Source organism: Canis lupus, chromosome 7 (assembly GCF_011100685.1).
Source record: "Canis lupus familiaris isolate Mischka breed German Shepherd chromosome 7, alternate assembly UU_Cfam_GSD_1.0, whole genome shotgun sequence".
Taxonomy (NCBI): domain Eukaryota; kingdom Metazoa; phylum Chordata; class Mammalia; order Carnivora; family Canidae; genus Canis; species Canis lupus.
In genome coordinates, this window is record NC_049228.1 from 63,333,289 (window position 1) to 63,350,576 (window position 17,288).

At 36.5% G+C, this 17,288-nt stretch overlaps 1 protein-coding gene across 4 annotated transcripts in view; it reads left to right on the forward strand.

Moving 5' to 3' along the window:
* Nucleotides 1–17,288, forward strand: part of ZNF521 (zinc finger protein 521) — a 275,389-nt gene that overhangs the window by 145,520 nt on the left and 112,581 nt on the right. For 3 of the 4 annotated variants that reach the window (XM_038543632.1, XM_038543629.1, XM_038543631.1), the window contains one exon: nucleotides 1,377–1,461. In XM_038543632.1, coding sequence (XP_038399560.1) covers nucleotides 1,377–1,461 — 85 coding nt within the window. The remainder of the gene's footprint in view (nucleotides 1–1,376; nucleotides 1,462–17,288) is intronic. The other variant, XM_038543630.1, reaches the window with a different exon arrangement.

The window sequence follows — 17,288 nt, forward strand, 5'->3', positions numbered from 1 at the left end:
ACGATATGCCTAATGTACAAAGCCTGTTAGGTTATTGAGAACGCTTCCATTGGAAATAGGCCTGCTCTTCTGTATTTTACAAGGAATGCTACAATCCTGTGTTGCAGAAGCTAATACTATGTTAAGTGGCAAGGAAAATTTTACATGAACAGCATTTATAATTTTAATTGCTTTTGAATTTACGCTAAATTTTTGTACTTGATTTTGATTTTGTTGAGTTCTTTAAAATTAATTATGATTTACAGACTGATATTTTTAATTGCTACAATTAGTGAAGCAATTTTATATGACCACGGATGAAATTATAATTCTGTAAGAATGCCTTAACAAACTGTCATTGGTGTACTTTTACAAATGTCATTTTTTTCACATTTGGGAGCTTTCAGAATGGTTTATTTTGTTTTCCAAGATGGTTTTTAATTGAAAATATCAAGTTTCATCATAAAGGAATTTATGTAACTGTGTTCTAGAAAACATAACCAATACTTTATTTATTGAGTTCACCTAAGATGTACTGAGCCATATGGGGGACACAGTGATAAAGATGTGAAATCATAAAGGCTGCTTTTATCCGACAGCCTAGCACTTGGAATTAAGAGAGCTTATTTCTCTTCTCAGCTCTAGGGCACTCTGACATCAGGCAAATTCTTTCTACTTCCCTGGGCCTCAGTTTCTTTATTTATGATACAAGAATTAATAAATTCTGTTCTCTCCCCTTGCCAGGACTTTTATGTAAAATGATAAAATGATGTTAGAATGCTCAGTATGGTCTTATTTCTATGGGAAAAAGTGAGTATTTAAAGGGTAGTATTGAGCAACTTCTAAAACACCTAAATTTTAGACTTCAGCTAAAAATTATAATTACTGAATGTCTTAGCTAGATTCTGCAAGTCTTATTGGCGGTTTTACTAAGGGGTATCTAGAAGTAACGTCACAGACATTTTGGTTGGAATGAAATTGTGATTGACCTATGAGGACATCAGTTTCTGAAACTCGGCCATGTGTTACAGATTTTTATTTTTTTTATTTATTTTTATTTTTTATTTTTTGTGTGTGTGTGTTACAGATTTTTAATATTAAACTTCTGTTTTTGAACTTAGGAATCCTTAAAAATATATTATGCCATAATTATGTGCCTCCATTTCTTCCAACTGTTGTAGCTAAAAGTATAATATTAGGATCAAACCACAAAATCTTAATAAGAAACTCATAGAACTTTGCCCAAGCAGATCCACAGTAGCATAGTTAGCAAGACATATAAGGCCAACATCTCAAAAAAAAAAAAAAAATGCTGTGAGTAGTGTTGTTGTTTTTTTTTAAGAAAACAATAAAAAGTGCATGTGTCTAAGTAATTCTATTTATACTTGTTTTCTCAGAAGAAGACCTATCAGTGCATCAAGTGTCAGATGGTTTTCTACAATGAATGGGATATTCAGGTTCATGTTGCAAATCACATGATTGGTGAGTGACGCTCTAAACCTTATTACAGATAGCTTTTTCTTCTATTCGTGTATAATCACTGCCTATATAATTAAACAGAGTTAAAGATGAATTAATTGTTCAGCCATCAATGTTTTACCTAGGCATGATTGATTTTTATAACTATTATTAGGCCTGATAAAACATTAGCACATTTTATTTTCTGCAAGGGCTAGTTTAGACTTCTGCAGAGGATTATATATCTACTGACAGTCAAAACACAGGTGATTAACAAATTAAACTTCTAATCATTTTTGCATTATTGAAAACTAACAGGAATGGTTAATGAACTGGATGTTAGCTTTCCATAGAGTTTTAGACAGGTTTTAATTTCAGAAGTTATTATGGTAATGGCACTGCTGTGTGTTGCTTAAGCATCTTTGTATCAAAATCTAAAGTGGTGAGTTTTTGTGATAGGGAAACATAAATAATTTAAATTGCCATAAGATCGTTTTATATGTATGGTTTCAACAGCCTGGAAATAATCATGATCATAAAGATCATGTAAAGAATTCAGTAATCATTTTTTATTTCCCCACCAAATTTTACGTAGATCTTTATATAAGTGGTTTGGGTGAAGATCTTGGAAGTCACTCTCGGCCAGTGTTTTCAGAGGTTTTGCCTTTATCATATGGACTAGAGCTAAAAGGATAATTTTTTTCAGTTATTCATATTGTCCCATTATCCCTTAATTCCTCTGGGGTTACCTCTTATGTTTTTTAATTTGATAAGCACTTAGTAATAACACTAAGAGTTTTACCAGCCAATTAAACTTTATCAAGCAGATCTTTTTCTACTAGTAAAATGACAATTGTTATTACTTTATGCTATTTTTGTTACTCATTTGTGTTTTTATACTTCGAGAGTTTTTTATTTCATCCTCATCTGATCGTATTCTATACTACCATAAATAATTGTGATATAATACTAAAAAGTCCAATTAACCTCATGCTCTCCTATTACCAAATTCTTAAGACAAGCAAGAAAATTCAGCATTTTTGACTCTGAACTTGGTTTCAGGGGTAAACAAGTTTTATTATACACTAATCAGAAGCACTCTTAAGAATGCTCAGTGGAAGGGTTGCTCCAACTATCATTACTGATCATGAAAAGCAACCATAACAGAACTCCTAATTCTCTTACAGAAATTAATGAACATAAATTCAAAAGCATGTTAGAGAATTGACTAATAGTTTTTCAATAGGATTTGTTTTATAGTTTTTCAAATGACGGGTCTTTAGGAGGATAATTGCTTATCAAAGACTAAGTACATAACTGTGCAAAAGGGAATGTACACACAACAGCCAGAATATTGATCACTCTATCTCTACATTTTCCAGATTTAAGCACTAATATTATTAGTGATTTTCTAATACATTAAATAACATGTTCTCCAATGTGATAGAATAACAGTGACAGCTTTGCTGAATATTTAGCAGGTAATGACAACATGTAAGAGAGATTTAAATAATGTGTTTCCTTGCAATTTTCTTTTATTTTGGATTCCAAACAGATATTCTTTATAAACTTTCAAAACTGCTTTTTGGGAGGAGGGGGTGGGAATGAAAAAGAATGAATTGTTCTTGCCAGGAGAAATGCTAATATTTTCCGTCTCTTTATATCTTGAGTAGAGTTTATTGGTGGCAGTCATTCATAACCCTGCTTCATGCTACAGTTTTACATGGGCTTCAGTGAAAATGTTTCTTGGAATTTGCACCTTATGGAAAATTTAGCAAAATGCTGTAGGTCGTGCTTCTGTGTAGTTTTATTCTACATACATTTATTTTTGGTCCTGGATTTTGTTATTCACCCCAAGAACCAGAGGAACAGATTGAATATATTTTTCACCATGATATTAATGTTCTTGTCCATACATCAAATTTGAATTGAATGTTGAGCAGTGAAAGGACTTTTTTGATTTTCCAATTTAAGTATCATTTGGCCATAAAATTCATTGGTTTGTCCTGGTCCTTCTTTTTAAATTGCTTTATACCTTTCCTTTTATATTTCTTTTACACTCCTTGCAACATTAGTGCGTTCCCAGGGCTTTCTCCCTCTACCTTATGTGGATTAATATGACACTAACTTTCTCTTGGGATCTGAGCATTTAACAATTCACCTTCTATCAGAGAAGCAAATTCTATTCCTTTCCACAGAGGGCCTAGTTATTTAATATTCATACTATTTTTAATAATAAAATATGTAATTCTCTTGCACTTGAGGCCTAAACAAATGAATAGCATCCATTTAATTGTTTTATCTGTTGACCATGCATCCAAGTCCTTAAACTCCAGTCGTGTTGTTAATATCTACAGAAAGCGAATGCATAATGGGATGATGTCACAAAGGCTAAGATATCCTTTTTTAAAATCCCAGTGTGATACTTAGTCTTTCAAATGAGGCAAGCAGCATTATTTTGTTGACTAAAATACCTCCATTGAGGGTAGGTATTTTTAGGTTGTGTGTCTGTGTATGTTTTTTGTCTAATCAAAAAATAATCTCAACTAGACATTTAGCAGGAAAGAAGGATTAGAGACTATCTGAAAAGCCTCTTACTCTTTTTGTTAAGAGGGTATATAGTGTTTTTGCAGATTTCACTCTACATTTCAATCAGTCTAGAGGAAGGATTATGTCACCTGATGGAGGTCTGCAGATGACCCAATGAGGTGTAACTTCTTTAACCAAGTCATTTGCATTTGCTTCTCTGTAGCACACATGTTTAATGCAACTGCAGTGTCAGACGACCTCCATGCTTCTTTCTGGAAGTGCTGGTCTCAGGCTATTGGCCAGGGACATTTGTGAAAGGAAAACCATCAATGTTTCTACCAGGTACATACCGGAGATGCTCTGCTTTAAGTGCTGTTTTGCAGCTAGGTGTGGACACATGGTCTACGTTGCAGGGATAATTACTCAATAAAAATGCATCAGGGATTTGACTTATGTCTATTAAGGAAAAAAAGAAAACCTCACTTTCCACTACATTTTGACACAGTTTCAGTAAGAAATCAGACCAGTGACTATTTAGGGGTTTCTTTTCTTCTTTACACACACGCAAAAAAGAGCTACAAAACATTTTAACAGCTTTCCTGGGGAAAAGATTTCCCTCTTTTCAAGTCTGCACAGATGAGAAATTTTTTCTTGTCTTCCTTTGTTCTTTTCACATAGTTTATGTTGGCTTTTGACCTGAGAATACAGAAAGAAGCCATTGTGTATTATGTCTTTTAATTCATTTTTTCCTAGTCTCTATCAGCATAGTAAATATTTATTGTTATTTTCTTCTTTGAGATTTCTGTTATTATTATTATTTGGTATGGATTAGCACAGATAGAGATGAAACCAGGGGATTTAAATGTGTTTAACCCAGCAAAGGAATTGCCTCATATAAAATTATGAGGCTCAACAGCAGTAGAGTAAATTTGTAAGTGCTCTGAATAAAGGGCTGTTAGGCATGTGATAATATAAAGAGATGACATTGCCAAGAACTATTTATGAGAAGCTTAATTTTTTCACTCTGATAATTCTTGACCAATAATTACCAGCCTCTAATTATCTATTTTAGTTAGAAAGAAATTTCGATCACTACGGAGGTTGGCATTGCAACCAGCGTATAAATCCCCAAAGAGACAAATGTGTTCCAAACAGCCACAAACAACTGTCTCATGAAACATAGTGAGCAAATTGCAAACGGCTGGTGGTAGACAACCAGCAGTACACTCACCATCGAAGGCCAGTCCGCTTGACAAAGAAATGATCAAAGGGGAGAAACACCATTATCCTTGGAACTGATTGCTACACTCATGGACTTTGGAGGATAAGTGGTGAGGATATAGCTATGGCCATTTCCAGGCCTCCTTTTCAAAATTCTCAGACAGATAATATGAAGCGAATGGGTATAAACCATATACCTAGGAATTATTTTTAAAAACTGACTTAGAACTGATTACTTAATAAGCTTTGGGTTTTTTGTATTTTTCATCTGAAAAGAAAGACCAGTGCTATAATGGCAAATTTGTATCTAAGGTGGCGGAGCACCCTGTTTTGTGAAAAAAAAAATGGGAAATCCACAAATAGTCACTAATAAACGTGTCCTGGATAGATCAAGGATGATGCTTAGAGCATTTAGGGGAAACAAATGTATTTATCTCTTAGAAAAGTAAAGCTAAAATTTGGAACTATAAATGATAACTAATAGGAAAACACTGATGTAAGGGTATTGACTATTTTGGTTCAAATCTCTAATACTCAGTGTTTCGTAGTTATAATTTTTAAAAGACCACGAAAAGATTCAAGTTTTCTGCAATGCACATGGGAAGATATATACCCTATGTGTTATGTTCCATGCGATATACATCACTGATGTCAAGACAAAAAGAATGCATAAATCAGTTTTGTACACTGTAGTGAATTTTTAGTCTGTTCTTGTGGCAAGTGACATTCATATGTTCTGCAATTTGTTTGATGCCCAAGGTCACAAATGGCATTCTTTTCCTTCCATTTCTTTAGTGGATGGTGTGCTGTGTGACTAATCTTCATTATAGATTTGTGACATTCAGTATCACTTCTGGAACATTTCAGCTTGAGTGCTCTTGCTTTACAATAGACTAAAACCAATATTTTGAGGTCTGTAGTGGTTTTGGATTTTATATGTCTTAAGGGGAAATATCCACAGATAGGGATCTCTGCATAGGAAGATAAAGGACCATGTTGCACTTTAAACTCTCAGCTTTCATTGGCAGTTTTAAAAAAATGAATAGAAATGAATCTACAGTAATGCATCTATGTGAGGGGATATATATACACACATATACATATAAATAAATATATATATTTATGTCTGTATATATATACACACACATATATATATATATGTATCTGCACTATCCTAAGAAACTCAAAGTCATTAGATTCTTTGTGGAGTTTGCGTTAATTCTAAATGACAAGACTATTGAGTTCTAAGTCATCCTTTGATAGCTTACAAAACTCAGGGAATTAAGAAACAAGCATTTGGTGTTAAATATGATGAAATACTGGCTTATTTCATCAAGAGCTGGATTAAAAAAGATGAAATCTGGACAGTTTAATGGTACCAGAAAGCTACCCTCATGTGGGCAATGCTGGCTTATTTGAAAAGCCCATAAAGGGTTTCTACATGGACCATACAAAAGGGATACTTTCTCTTTAATAGCCATCTGTACAGGAGAGATGAGAAGTGGGCCAGGTCATCTCTCCTCAGCTGTCATGATATTAACGTAGGTAATGGAGCAAGCTCGGCGTTCTGCTGGGTGTTGTTTTTCATAGATGTTCATCGATTTACACAGATAATTCTATTTATTTCTTAGCGTTGGTCCAAGTGAACCAGGCACAATAACAAACATCAAAGCATTTCAAATGACTTTATCTTTGTTGGTAACGTAACTTTTGTCTAAAAAATGGTGTCACACCTACTGTGCAGATGGCTGCATGATTTGTAAACCAGCCAAAACATTTAAACAAATGTGTGATCTGGGGATAGATTAAATAAAGGATAAAATGGAGTGTGGGCCACAAATTCTAATAATCAGATGATTTTAAGTTGTGTGCAGTGTGGAGTGATGGTCACAGTGATAGCAGGGAAAGCTTGCCAATGACAGCAAGGTGCCTTATAGATCTCAGGATGGAGCCTGTGGCCTGGTAGGCCTCAGTTTGAGAACCGCACATTTGCTGTACAGCTGGCAGCTCTGTATGGGGACATCAGATAAAACTTATGTAAAATGAAGTGTTATTGCTTAGTATGAAATTGTTCAGAGAGGGAATTTGCAGACAGTAACTGAAAACAGAATTCATGGTACCAATGAAGCAGACTGTAAATATGAAGAGGGTTTAATTATCTGCGCAATTTAACAAAAATTCAAGATGTATTCAGAAAGGACATACGCAGGCATAAATAGAGCATAGCTACACTGTTTACTGAGTGCAGAATGGGGCTGCAGGAACTTATCAAGCCTCTCCTATAATAAGGTTTCCTAGAAACAAAGACATTTTAAAATAAAAGAAGCCAAAAAGACGTAAAAAAAAAAAAAAAAAGTCTTTCTAGAATAAGATAGTTTTCAAGAGCTCATCTTGATTACTCGGATTCTTATTTCTGAAACAAATTTTAAAGAAAATCTCTGAGCCCATTTCTTAATTTTGGTGTTAAGCTACTAAAAGAAAGTCAGAGGTGTTTATCCTTGTTTTGTGTTTTAGCCTGCACCTAGCAGCTTGGATTTAGTTAAAAAAAAAAAAAAAAAAAACTTGCAGTTGGTGGAGTTTTTCATCTACAAGCCCCTAACAAAACCCCTGAGCCATTCCTTGTGATGATAATTTTCCATGAGACCGAGGGTTCAGATCAAGTCCATAGAGAGGTTGAAGATTCAGTTTCTTGCGACATTTTAAAACGTACTGCCCTTAAAGAGGCCTCCGAAAATTGTTGTTCTCAGGCCCAATTACTAGATGCCAGCCTTCCATCCTAGGCTCTGTACAGAGAAGCTGGGGAGAGAGTCTGTGCCAGATGGACAGTTCCATGTGACTGGCTGAGACACACTGGCCGGGCTTCTGGCTCTGGTTTGGTCCTCGCCTTTGACTTGCTGGAGAATAGGCCACAAGTGTGTCTCTGTTTCACTCCCCTGCTTGATATGTGGATTCTCAAATGCCAGTGTCCGTTTCTGAATGAAGTTTGCAAAACATTTCTGAATGGGAGGCACCGAGAGTCATGGACAGTAGACACGAAAAGATGGACCCCGCCTGCACCCGTGCCCACGTGCACACACACCCCGTGACCTGCTTCCCCCAGGTTCCTTCAGACACGTAAAAAGTCAAGGTCTCTGCTGACCCAATTCCAGAGGTCATTTCCTAGTTTCTGGGCTGTTAATAGCAGTAAACAAAAGAAACAGAGCCAATATGGAGAGTGGGTATCGAACTTCAGCTGCTCATATTGTTGCATTTGGTGAGCTGATGGGGTTTCGTAGGTCACCTTTAGAATTATGCCTATGACAGCAGTAGCTACCTGCCAAGATTGCAAGGTATCTCACAGCTCTCAGGATGGCGCCTGTGGCCCGGTAGGCCCCAGTTGGAGGGGTACACATTTGCTGTACAGCTGGCAGCTCTGTATGGGGCAGCCGTGTGGGCTGCTAGGGAGCTGGAAAGGAGACAAGCATGAAATTTCTTCTAAACCCAACTCTGTTTTTCTGTACTGTTGGCTGCTTCTCAGTTCCTTGACAAAAAAACCAATCAGGCACCCTTTAATCCGCCTGTGATTACCACTGGTATAAAAAGAGAAGCATAATGAGGAAAAATGCCTCGTTTTGTTGCCTTCAAAAGCCAACAAATTGGAGTTAACTTGACAGGAAGTGGCTTAATAATTAGATTATTTATTTATTCCTGACACATATCCCCCTGTTACTGGTCTCAGGAGACCCTGTAGATGGTACGATTTTCAAGCTGCCATTACTTCGCTGTCTTCTGCGAACAAAGAAGCTACTGTCTATCAGTCAATTAAACGCACTCTTTAAGCAGAGGCTTCGAAGACCTCAATGGAGAGAGCCCTGGGACACTGTGGCTGATGATTCCTTTCTCTGTACTGTACATCACACTCTCAACTACAGTCCCCACAGAGATGGAATAAAGTCATGCATTAAAATATCACTTGTTGATTTGTTTGCTAATGAAGAGCCATTGAAATGTTTGTGTATTTCTATGGCAAAATTGTTGATAAAAGGGCCTACTTGCCTGCATATCTGAGTTCATCTGCTGTGAGTGCTTATTTAAGAATTATTAAAATTAAAGTCGATAAACAACAGAATAAAAAAAAACACCCTCAGAGAACAGGAGTTTTCTTGCCGTCTTCATCAAATTAAGTGAATAAAGTCAGGAAAAACAGAGGAATTGGTGTCATCTTGAGCTCTTGCTTACACTGCATTAATCCAAACATGGTTTTCTCTGACATAAAAATGTAAGTCGTTTTCAGAGTATCTGGGAGCTACACCTTTTAAGTATGAAAAGATATCAGAATCCCTTCGTGAGAGTAATATACTTGAAAATTTTGTTTTTTTTTTTTTTTCTTTAAGACGAATGACATTTTTGCTGCCATTTCTCTAACTCGGTGAGTATGAGCAGAGTATGCTTTACTAGGGAGCTTAGTGGGGGCTTTTACAACCAGACTAATAAAACATCTATGGCACGTCAGACTCAAACTCACAGTCACATGGATTGTAAAGAAATACAGCTTTCCTTCTATGTTCCTCTTCCTGTTTTCTTTTTTTTTTTACCCCTTTTTCTTTTCTTAACATTATTTTATTTCCATCTAAGTGGTGCTGACTTTTCAACCACCATGTAGTTAAGGTTTTTATCCCTTAATATATTCATCAACTTCTTACTACTTACTGTTTACTGTGTACAAAGGTTGCCTTGGCTGGACTTCTCTGGCTCCCATTAATTGGTTTTATATTTTAAGAGTACATCTGCTGTTAGGTTGGAGGTCTAGAGGTCTGTCTAGGTTGAAAGACTCAGATAATATTGTGACAGCTCTCTGCTGAAATGTTTAGCTATCGCTCTGCCACTTAAAGGGATAAATTTGGGATTTAAACCAAGGCCACTGAACATTGAAAAGTGTCCCCTCTTCCTCCCATCAGACTTTGTAAATGTAATCAAGGTTTTAATGATAGTTTTCATGATTACCTGACAACAGGCTGTAAGGAATTAATTCAAGACATCATCAGATGGTCATATTCCTTATTTCTACCCTGTTATTCCAAGTCATTTTGTTAGAAAAAGCTTAGATACTCGGAGGTGTTCTCTAATAGAAAATGAATTTGAAACCCTTTCATTAATTGGTGATTAATATATTTCAGGATTAGTTTAAGCAGGGCCCTACCTCCTGCCCAGTCAAGTATGTTCTGGTTAATATCCAATTATCTGCACCTTCGTAGTTATTATGTCTTAATATTTCGGATATGATAACCAGAAACTTGAGAGTAATGCTAATGAGGAGCACAGAGCAAGAATTAACCAATGACATACTCAATGATCCTTGGTGGGGAAAGAATCTCTTTCTTCCCCTTAATGCCTTGCTTCAGCATCTTCTGGGCCCTGACTGAAAAGTAAGACTTTCAACCACAGCAGGCAGAACTCAGAAAACGAATCATTTTCTCTTGCAATACTAGGAACCTGAAGGTGCAGTTCACCTACAAACATTGCTTAAGTTTATTTTATGGAGACTAGGAATAGGCAACGGAAAGCCAGTTTGTGTCTTCAAACAGGAAACATCATGTTCTGCAAAGCCGCAAGTTGTTACCTCTCCAAAGGATGTTTTAATTCAGATGAATTTGAAATGCCTTTAATATTTCACTGAGGAAACACTTTTCCCTGCTACCTTTAGTCTTTCTCACCTCAAATTTATCACCACGATGTATACATGTTGCGCCCCTGTCGAATTTTTTGTGCAGGCAGTTTCACTTTCGAACAATCTGACGAAGCTCCCCTAGCAGTGCCTGCCAGGGTAGTATGTGCTGCTTCAAAACACGTAGCTTTAAATAGTGCACTTTGTACATTACCCCTTTATATGCTGTATTGTAATGAAGCAACATCAGTAAATTGCAATGAAGGGCGATTGTTGCATGGGGATGACTACTACACCTTGGGGTCCATTTGCACCAGATTATTCTTTTTATTGTTATTATTACTTCCCATCTTCTTTACTCTCTTGCTGCCGAACTTGCTGTTGGCCACCGGTGCAACACAGAGGGGATCTTAAGGAACATTGCAGGCATCATTTTTTCCTCTTAGGCGCATACCAATCACTGTTCAGTTCCAAGCTCAGATATCCTGGGGGCTTTGTGCGTCTTTATTGATGCTACTTTACTCTGTTGACTTCATTCGTAATGTCCTTCATCTTCATCTTCTTAGGCGAACAAATTTACTGTGAATAAAAGTGATCCGTTTCTTTTCAAACATTTCGTGTAGGTGTTATAAATTTGTAGTTGGGATGATCAGCTGATCCATCCCTTCCCCCAGACAGGTTTAATAATTTAACGCAGGGGATTGAGAGGGGATTACCGTTTAAGAGAAAGATTTGTATTTGCAGTGTCTTCTTGGATTTCCTTAAAACACAGATTAAAGTCATTATGAATATTATATGCATTCGTAACATCTCTTTACAAAATGGCTTATTTCCTGCCCCCAACCAACTACTGTCCCCCAATAACTAATAAATAAAATAGTGTAGATTTAAGTGAGGGAGCCTCAGTTCTTATTGAACGGAATTGTGAGTAAGGTTTTAGTTTAGGGATAATTATCTGTGAATTTGGGGTGACTCTTCATCTTTCTACCATCATAATTTTAATACCTGTGTCCATTTGTTTTTTCAAATTGTTAGTGCAGCTGTTGTTCTGTTTTTCTTTTCCTAAGGCTGGGCTCCTGTGCAGCATTCAAACTAAAATCTAGAATTAGAGCTGACACACCTTCAATTGAACTATCAAGTCTTTTAAAACTGCTTGGCCAGTGACGCCAGTCCCGCGCTATTTGACTGTACATGCTTCCGATCGTGGGCCAAAGAGCATTGATTTTTAGCTGTCATTTCTAGTGCACATACTGTAGAATTGAAATTTAAACCTTAATCCACTCAGTAATGCAATTAATTTTTAATGCGCAGTAATACTAATTGAAATAGCCTGAATTTAGTAAGTCACCACAAGACATTTTCAAAAGCAAGAGTCTCCACTGAGAACTGGAAGGACAGATGATCATTGTTACAGTGTTTACAGGATAAATGCTTGCTCTGCAAACCTCAGTGGAAAGGGAGTTTTCTTTAAATTAGACCATAGTATATCTCTGTGAATAGAAATATCTCAGAGAGAATTCTGACCCTCTGCCCACCAGAACAGGTGAAAATTTTTCTGATTAACTTTAAAAAAGACAGCATCGTATTAGTTAGAAATATCTTAACATAGTATATGTAAAAAATTATATTAACCCAGTTTTTTTTTTTCAAAAGAGCAATCATAAATAGTTGCAGATGAAGTCACCTGCCGACAGTGTCATGGTCAAAAGCAACAGTCTCAATGGGTAATCTCATTATATGATGTATATTTGAGATACTGTTTCCAAATTTGATGAATACACATACTCTCTCAGCTGCCTATAAATCTGTTGCCTTGTTTTGGTGTATTTATATTCCTGTAAACAAAAATATACTCTACTTGTATTTCAAACTGTGTTCCTTTAGCTTTTGCATATTATTTCAAAATGCCCTTTTAAAAGTTTTGTGAAGTGGTTCTTTTTTTTCTAGCCAGAGTAAAGCAAATTCTGCGCAGTAAAACCGAGTAGGTTTCTAGTCATTTCTACACTAAAAAGGTTCTCCATCCACATTTATCTGCTAGTAAATGAGGACTTTTTAAAATGCGTCAGTTCTACTGATGAATGGGCTTGTGAGTGTTCAAAATGAGCACCAGCATTGCTTTAAAAAAAAAAAAAAAAAAGGCCAGCATTGTATATCATGCTTTCATGGCTCTCACATTATAGTATTTAATAAGCTGATAGTGCTGTTAAATATTTAGTAAAGGTTCCCTTGTAACCCTGCTATCTATTCAGATGGGATTTGAAGACATTTTTTCAGTACATAAGTAAAAATGATGTTCGAAAACTTGAAGTGGTTGTAGCATGGCATCTTTTCTAAATGAAGTGTGGGGTAACACGGTGCAAATGAGGTCAACAGATTCATGCCTACCAACACCTGAGTCATTTCACATGCTTTGAACTCAGGGTTCGAACTGGTTTTCACTTTGTCACTGTTAAGTCAAAGTGCTCTTGGGGTTATTTACATAGCATACTAAAAATGACATTATAGTATTTTAAAAACAAAAGGAAGCTCTTTACATTATGATTATTTTAAGCCGTCCTATCATCATCAGTGGAGCTTTATTATAGACATTTTCTCTTTTTCACTGAATAGAGGGGAAAAGAAAGAGATGAGGGCAAAACAGTTTATACTCCACTCCCAGCATATTATCAAATCCAGTTGGGGTTTAATAAGTTAAATCTATTAAACATCTATTTTGGGTATACCATGGCAAATACTGAATAACAGATATTGTTTTACACACTCATATGATGCAAATGGATCATCCTTATCAGCTCTTTCTTATCATATGTGATAGTTACAATCTAAATAGCGGCTATTGTTCCTTTAATCTGGAATGACAATTGGTTTCTAGGATCCTTATGCAAAAATATTGGCAGTAAATATGATGCTAACATCATTACTGTCATGTTGGTGAGTCAGAATTCAGATCTAAATCTTTCAGTGCTCTCACTGTGTTACTAGTTTTGAAGGTGTAAAGATAAACGTTGGTAGTTTGTTCAGATTTGTATGTAATGTGGTTTGCTCTTCTAGGAGCCTATTTGCTTGACTCTAATTTTCATCCTGTTTTATATGCAGCCAGTGACCACAGTATTCATTCAAACTGCACAGAGACACATCTCATCTGTAAAACACAGCGTACTGATCTTATTTGCTATTTGTATTCTCCTAAAAAGAAACACAGGATTCATATGATGGCGGAGGGGGGGGGGGTAACATTTCATTTTGAAATGATGTATATCACATACATGTTCATATCAAAGAAATGCATGATAAAGGATGGATAAAGGAGATAGCTTTAGGTATACATGAAGCAGGATAGAAGGAATGTGATACAGGGTTATATATAGGTGTGTTTAATATGCATTGCTTGATGTATGTTGACCTCAGGTTACAAGAGTAGAAAATCCCATTTTCCAGCTTGTTTCAAATGTAGTAAAAATGCTGCTTCAGTTGCTTTATGCTACTCACATTGGGAAAGGTGCTTATACTGTGATAATTATCATCAAGGAATATTAATGCGTTCAGCATTTGTAACCCAAAAACTCATTATAGCTTAAGCTGTGCATCATCTGTGAAGAGAGAACTTTGCCAGAATTCGCTCTTCACAGGGGTTGCCTCCTGCTTGCTGCGGAGTGGTCAGAGTACTGCAAGAGGTCACTTAGGCTATTTTTGAAAGCTGAAGTTTTGCAGTTTTTGAATCACTACCTTCTGTCTAAAGAGCTTATTGTTCTTGCCTCAAAATGTCCCTTTAATTGAATGCATAGTGAAGTGCAACTACTAATAATAACAATAATAAACAAATAAGGAAGTAACTGCGTAGAGCTGCATAGAATTCAAGAGGTTGGCACATACCATCCATAATTGAAGTATTGGTGTCTTTCCTTTTGTCATTGAGCAAAGGGATTCATTTACACCAGTTTCCTTAATGCAGGTGCCCTTGGGTTTCAGATAGAAATGCCCCCACTGGGGCTCCACTTCACAGCCCTCTGGCTGGAAATTGTGTAAATAAGACTGCAGGGTCAGCCTTCCCTTTTTGGCAGCAGTGTCCTTAATTAGTCTGTGACAGTCTTTCACATGAGCCTACACTGTTCCTGGGGTCATTCCTCACACATCTTAGACATCTATCTCGTGTGCACATAGATATTTTTGTATGTCTGTTGAAAATCATTCCCTTAGGGGAATATTGACATGGTAGGAATGAGAATCCCTGGGTGTGTCCAGAATTCTATAACTTAATCTGATCAAAATATCTGGTTAGGTGGCTCCGTGATAAATTCTAGGTGGTTAGTTTCATAAGAACATTGTGCCCTCACCTCAGGTTGGCAGCTTGTTGAAAAGGAGCTGTGTGTCTGGGATATTTTTATGTGATTAAATTCCATTATTTTTCTCCCACTGATCCATTGCTTGTCATTTCCCATAAGCGACACTGCTCTGTACTGGATGTTATAGTTTGTGTTAGGCCAGGCAAAGAGCACTCACTAATACTTACTCCTCCCAGGCTGTCTGAATTTGCAGGACTGCTGTGTTCCTGAGGTCGAATTGTGACCCTGCCCCTGCCCCTGGGAGGACTAGAAAAATATGTTTCATAACTTCTCGTAGACCTATATGAAGAATAAGAAGGAAAACCATGAAGCCCATAGGCTCCTTTTAGATGAACTCTAAGGTTGGCATTCATCAAGCAGGAAAGCTTACCGTTGTGTGGGAGCTTCTTTACCGTGAGGGGTCACTGCTGGGGGGTGCTGAGTCAGTCCTAGCGGAGGGCCCAGAAGAACCACATAATCATTCATAGAGCCCAGCAGACATGAATGCACAAGTTGATAATCTGGAGTCAACTTTCCCAAATGGAACTTACCTCTTAGAATCACTTATAGGAAGGAATGCTGACAGAACGAGTATACCCTGAATTCAGTGCAGGTATCATAAGCTTGTTCCAATGGAAGCAATCTGGGTTTTATTTTGTTGTGTGGGTTTTGTTTGTTTGGGTGTCTGTTTTGTTGAATGGGACACAAGCTTTGTTTTCTTCAGTGGTGCCCCCATGCCACAAAATGGTTGGAAGTCCCAAGCCAGCACCCTATTCTCATTAGTTTTGGGTTGCAATACTGACATAATAGTTGAGAGATACAGTGGGTACAGATCTTCTGTGAGGATGTAAACTTAATAATCTTTATGAATTTTGAGTAACTCATAACTCCACTTCCTCGCCAAAAGAATTATGAAAAGATTGCTCTAAATCCTTCAGCCATTCTCTGCACTTGTGATAGATGCCATCCTCTTTACCTTGAGGCGTTAGAAATGAAAGTGTGGTTTTCTTTTTTCTTTTTTCTTTTTTTTTTTTGCAAGAGATAAAAATGTATACTTTTATAAGGAGCAAATTGCATTTTCATGTTTAAGTTCACTATTTGCACTTGATGTGGTGACATCCAAATGTGAAGAATTGCCTTTGACATTATTTCTCTGTCTCCTGCATCCTGAGCTTGCTGCATTATTATGTTGAAGTGCACCATCGCATGGGATAAATGTGATGCTGAAAACCTGGAAGTAGGGAAAAGATTGCATTCTGTGTCCAGGCTGTTTTAGATAACTGTAACTTCTTTACTTACTGACACAGTTTAATTTATCTTAGTAACGATACATTCAATAAAATTGTGAGCCTATGTGTCTTTTAGGTAAAATTTGTAATCTTCCAAGTGTTACGGGTTGGGGTGGAGGAAATAAAAGGGCTCTCATTTCTAAATGAAAAGGTAATTTAAACTTTCTTTAGAAGTCTGCTTTACATAATCTATATCTTGAACTATCACATGTTATTTTATAAACTACAATTTAAAGTACATTCATTTCAGAGGTCTTAAAATACACTCTTGGTTTCTGAATTCTCATTCAGATTTTCTCTCAGTAACTATGGTTTCCTGATTTTTTAATGGCCAAGATTTTTTTTTTAAATAGAATTTTTGTGGAGTTTTTGTTTGTTTGCTTTTGGTTTTTTTTTTTTTTTTTTTTGGTTTGTATTTCACTGTGTGTGTTCTCATGTACACAAGTCTAAGTGTAGGCATGTACTGCTAACCTTTTAGCAAAGACTAACTGGAACACCACTCCCTGTCTTATGTTTAACAGGTTTCCAACAGCTTAGAGAGATAGTATAAAAGTGAACTGAAAACCATGGAGCTTATGTTGGAGTCTGATGTTTGAAAAAGAGATATTGGAAAAGGATGTTTTTTGGCTTGGCTCCCTTTTTAGATGTAATTGCTGCTTCATTAGGACTTGGAAGAGTTTCCTGTGGTTAAATTTAATCAAATGGCTCAGAATAACAAATTTGTACACTCAGAATTCCAAGACAGTCCTGTACATAAAACATAATTTTTCTAAATCTAAAACACACACACACACCACAACCACCATCAACAACTGGTTTGTAAAATGCTGTGTGGTACTATCACAA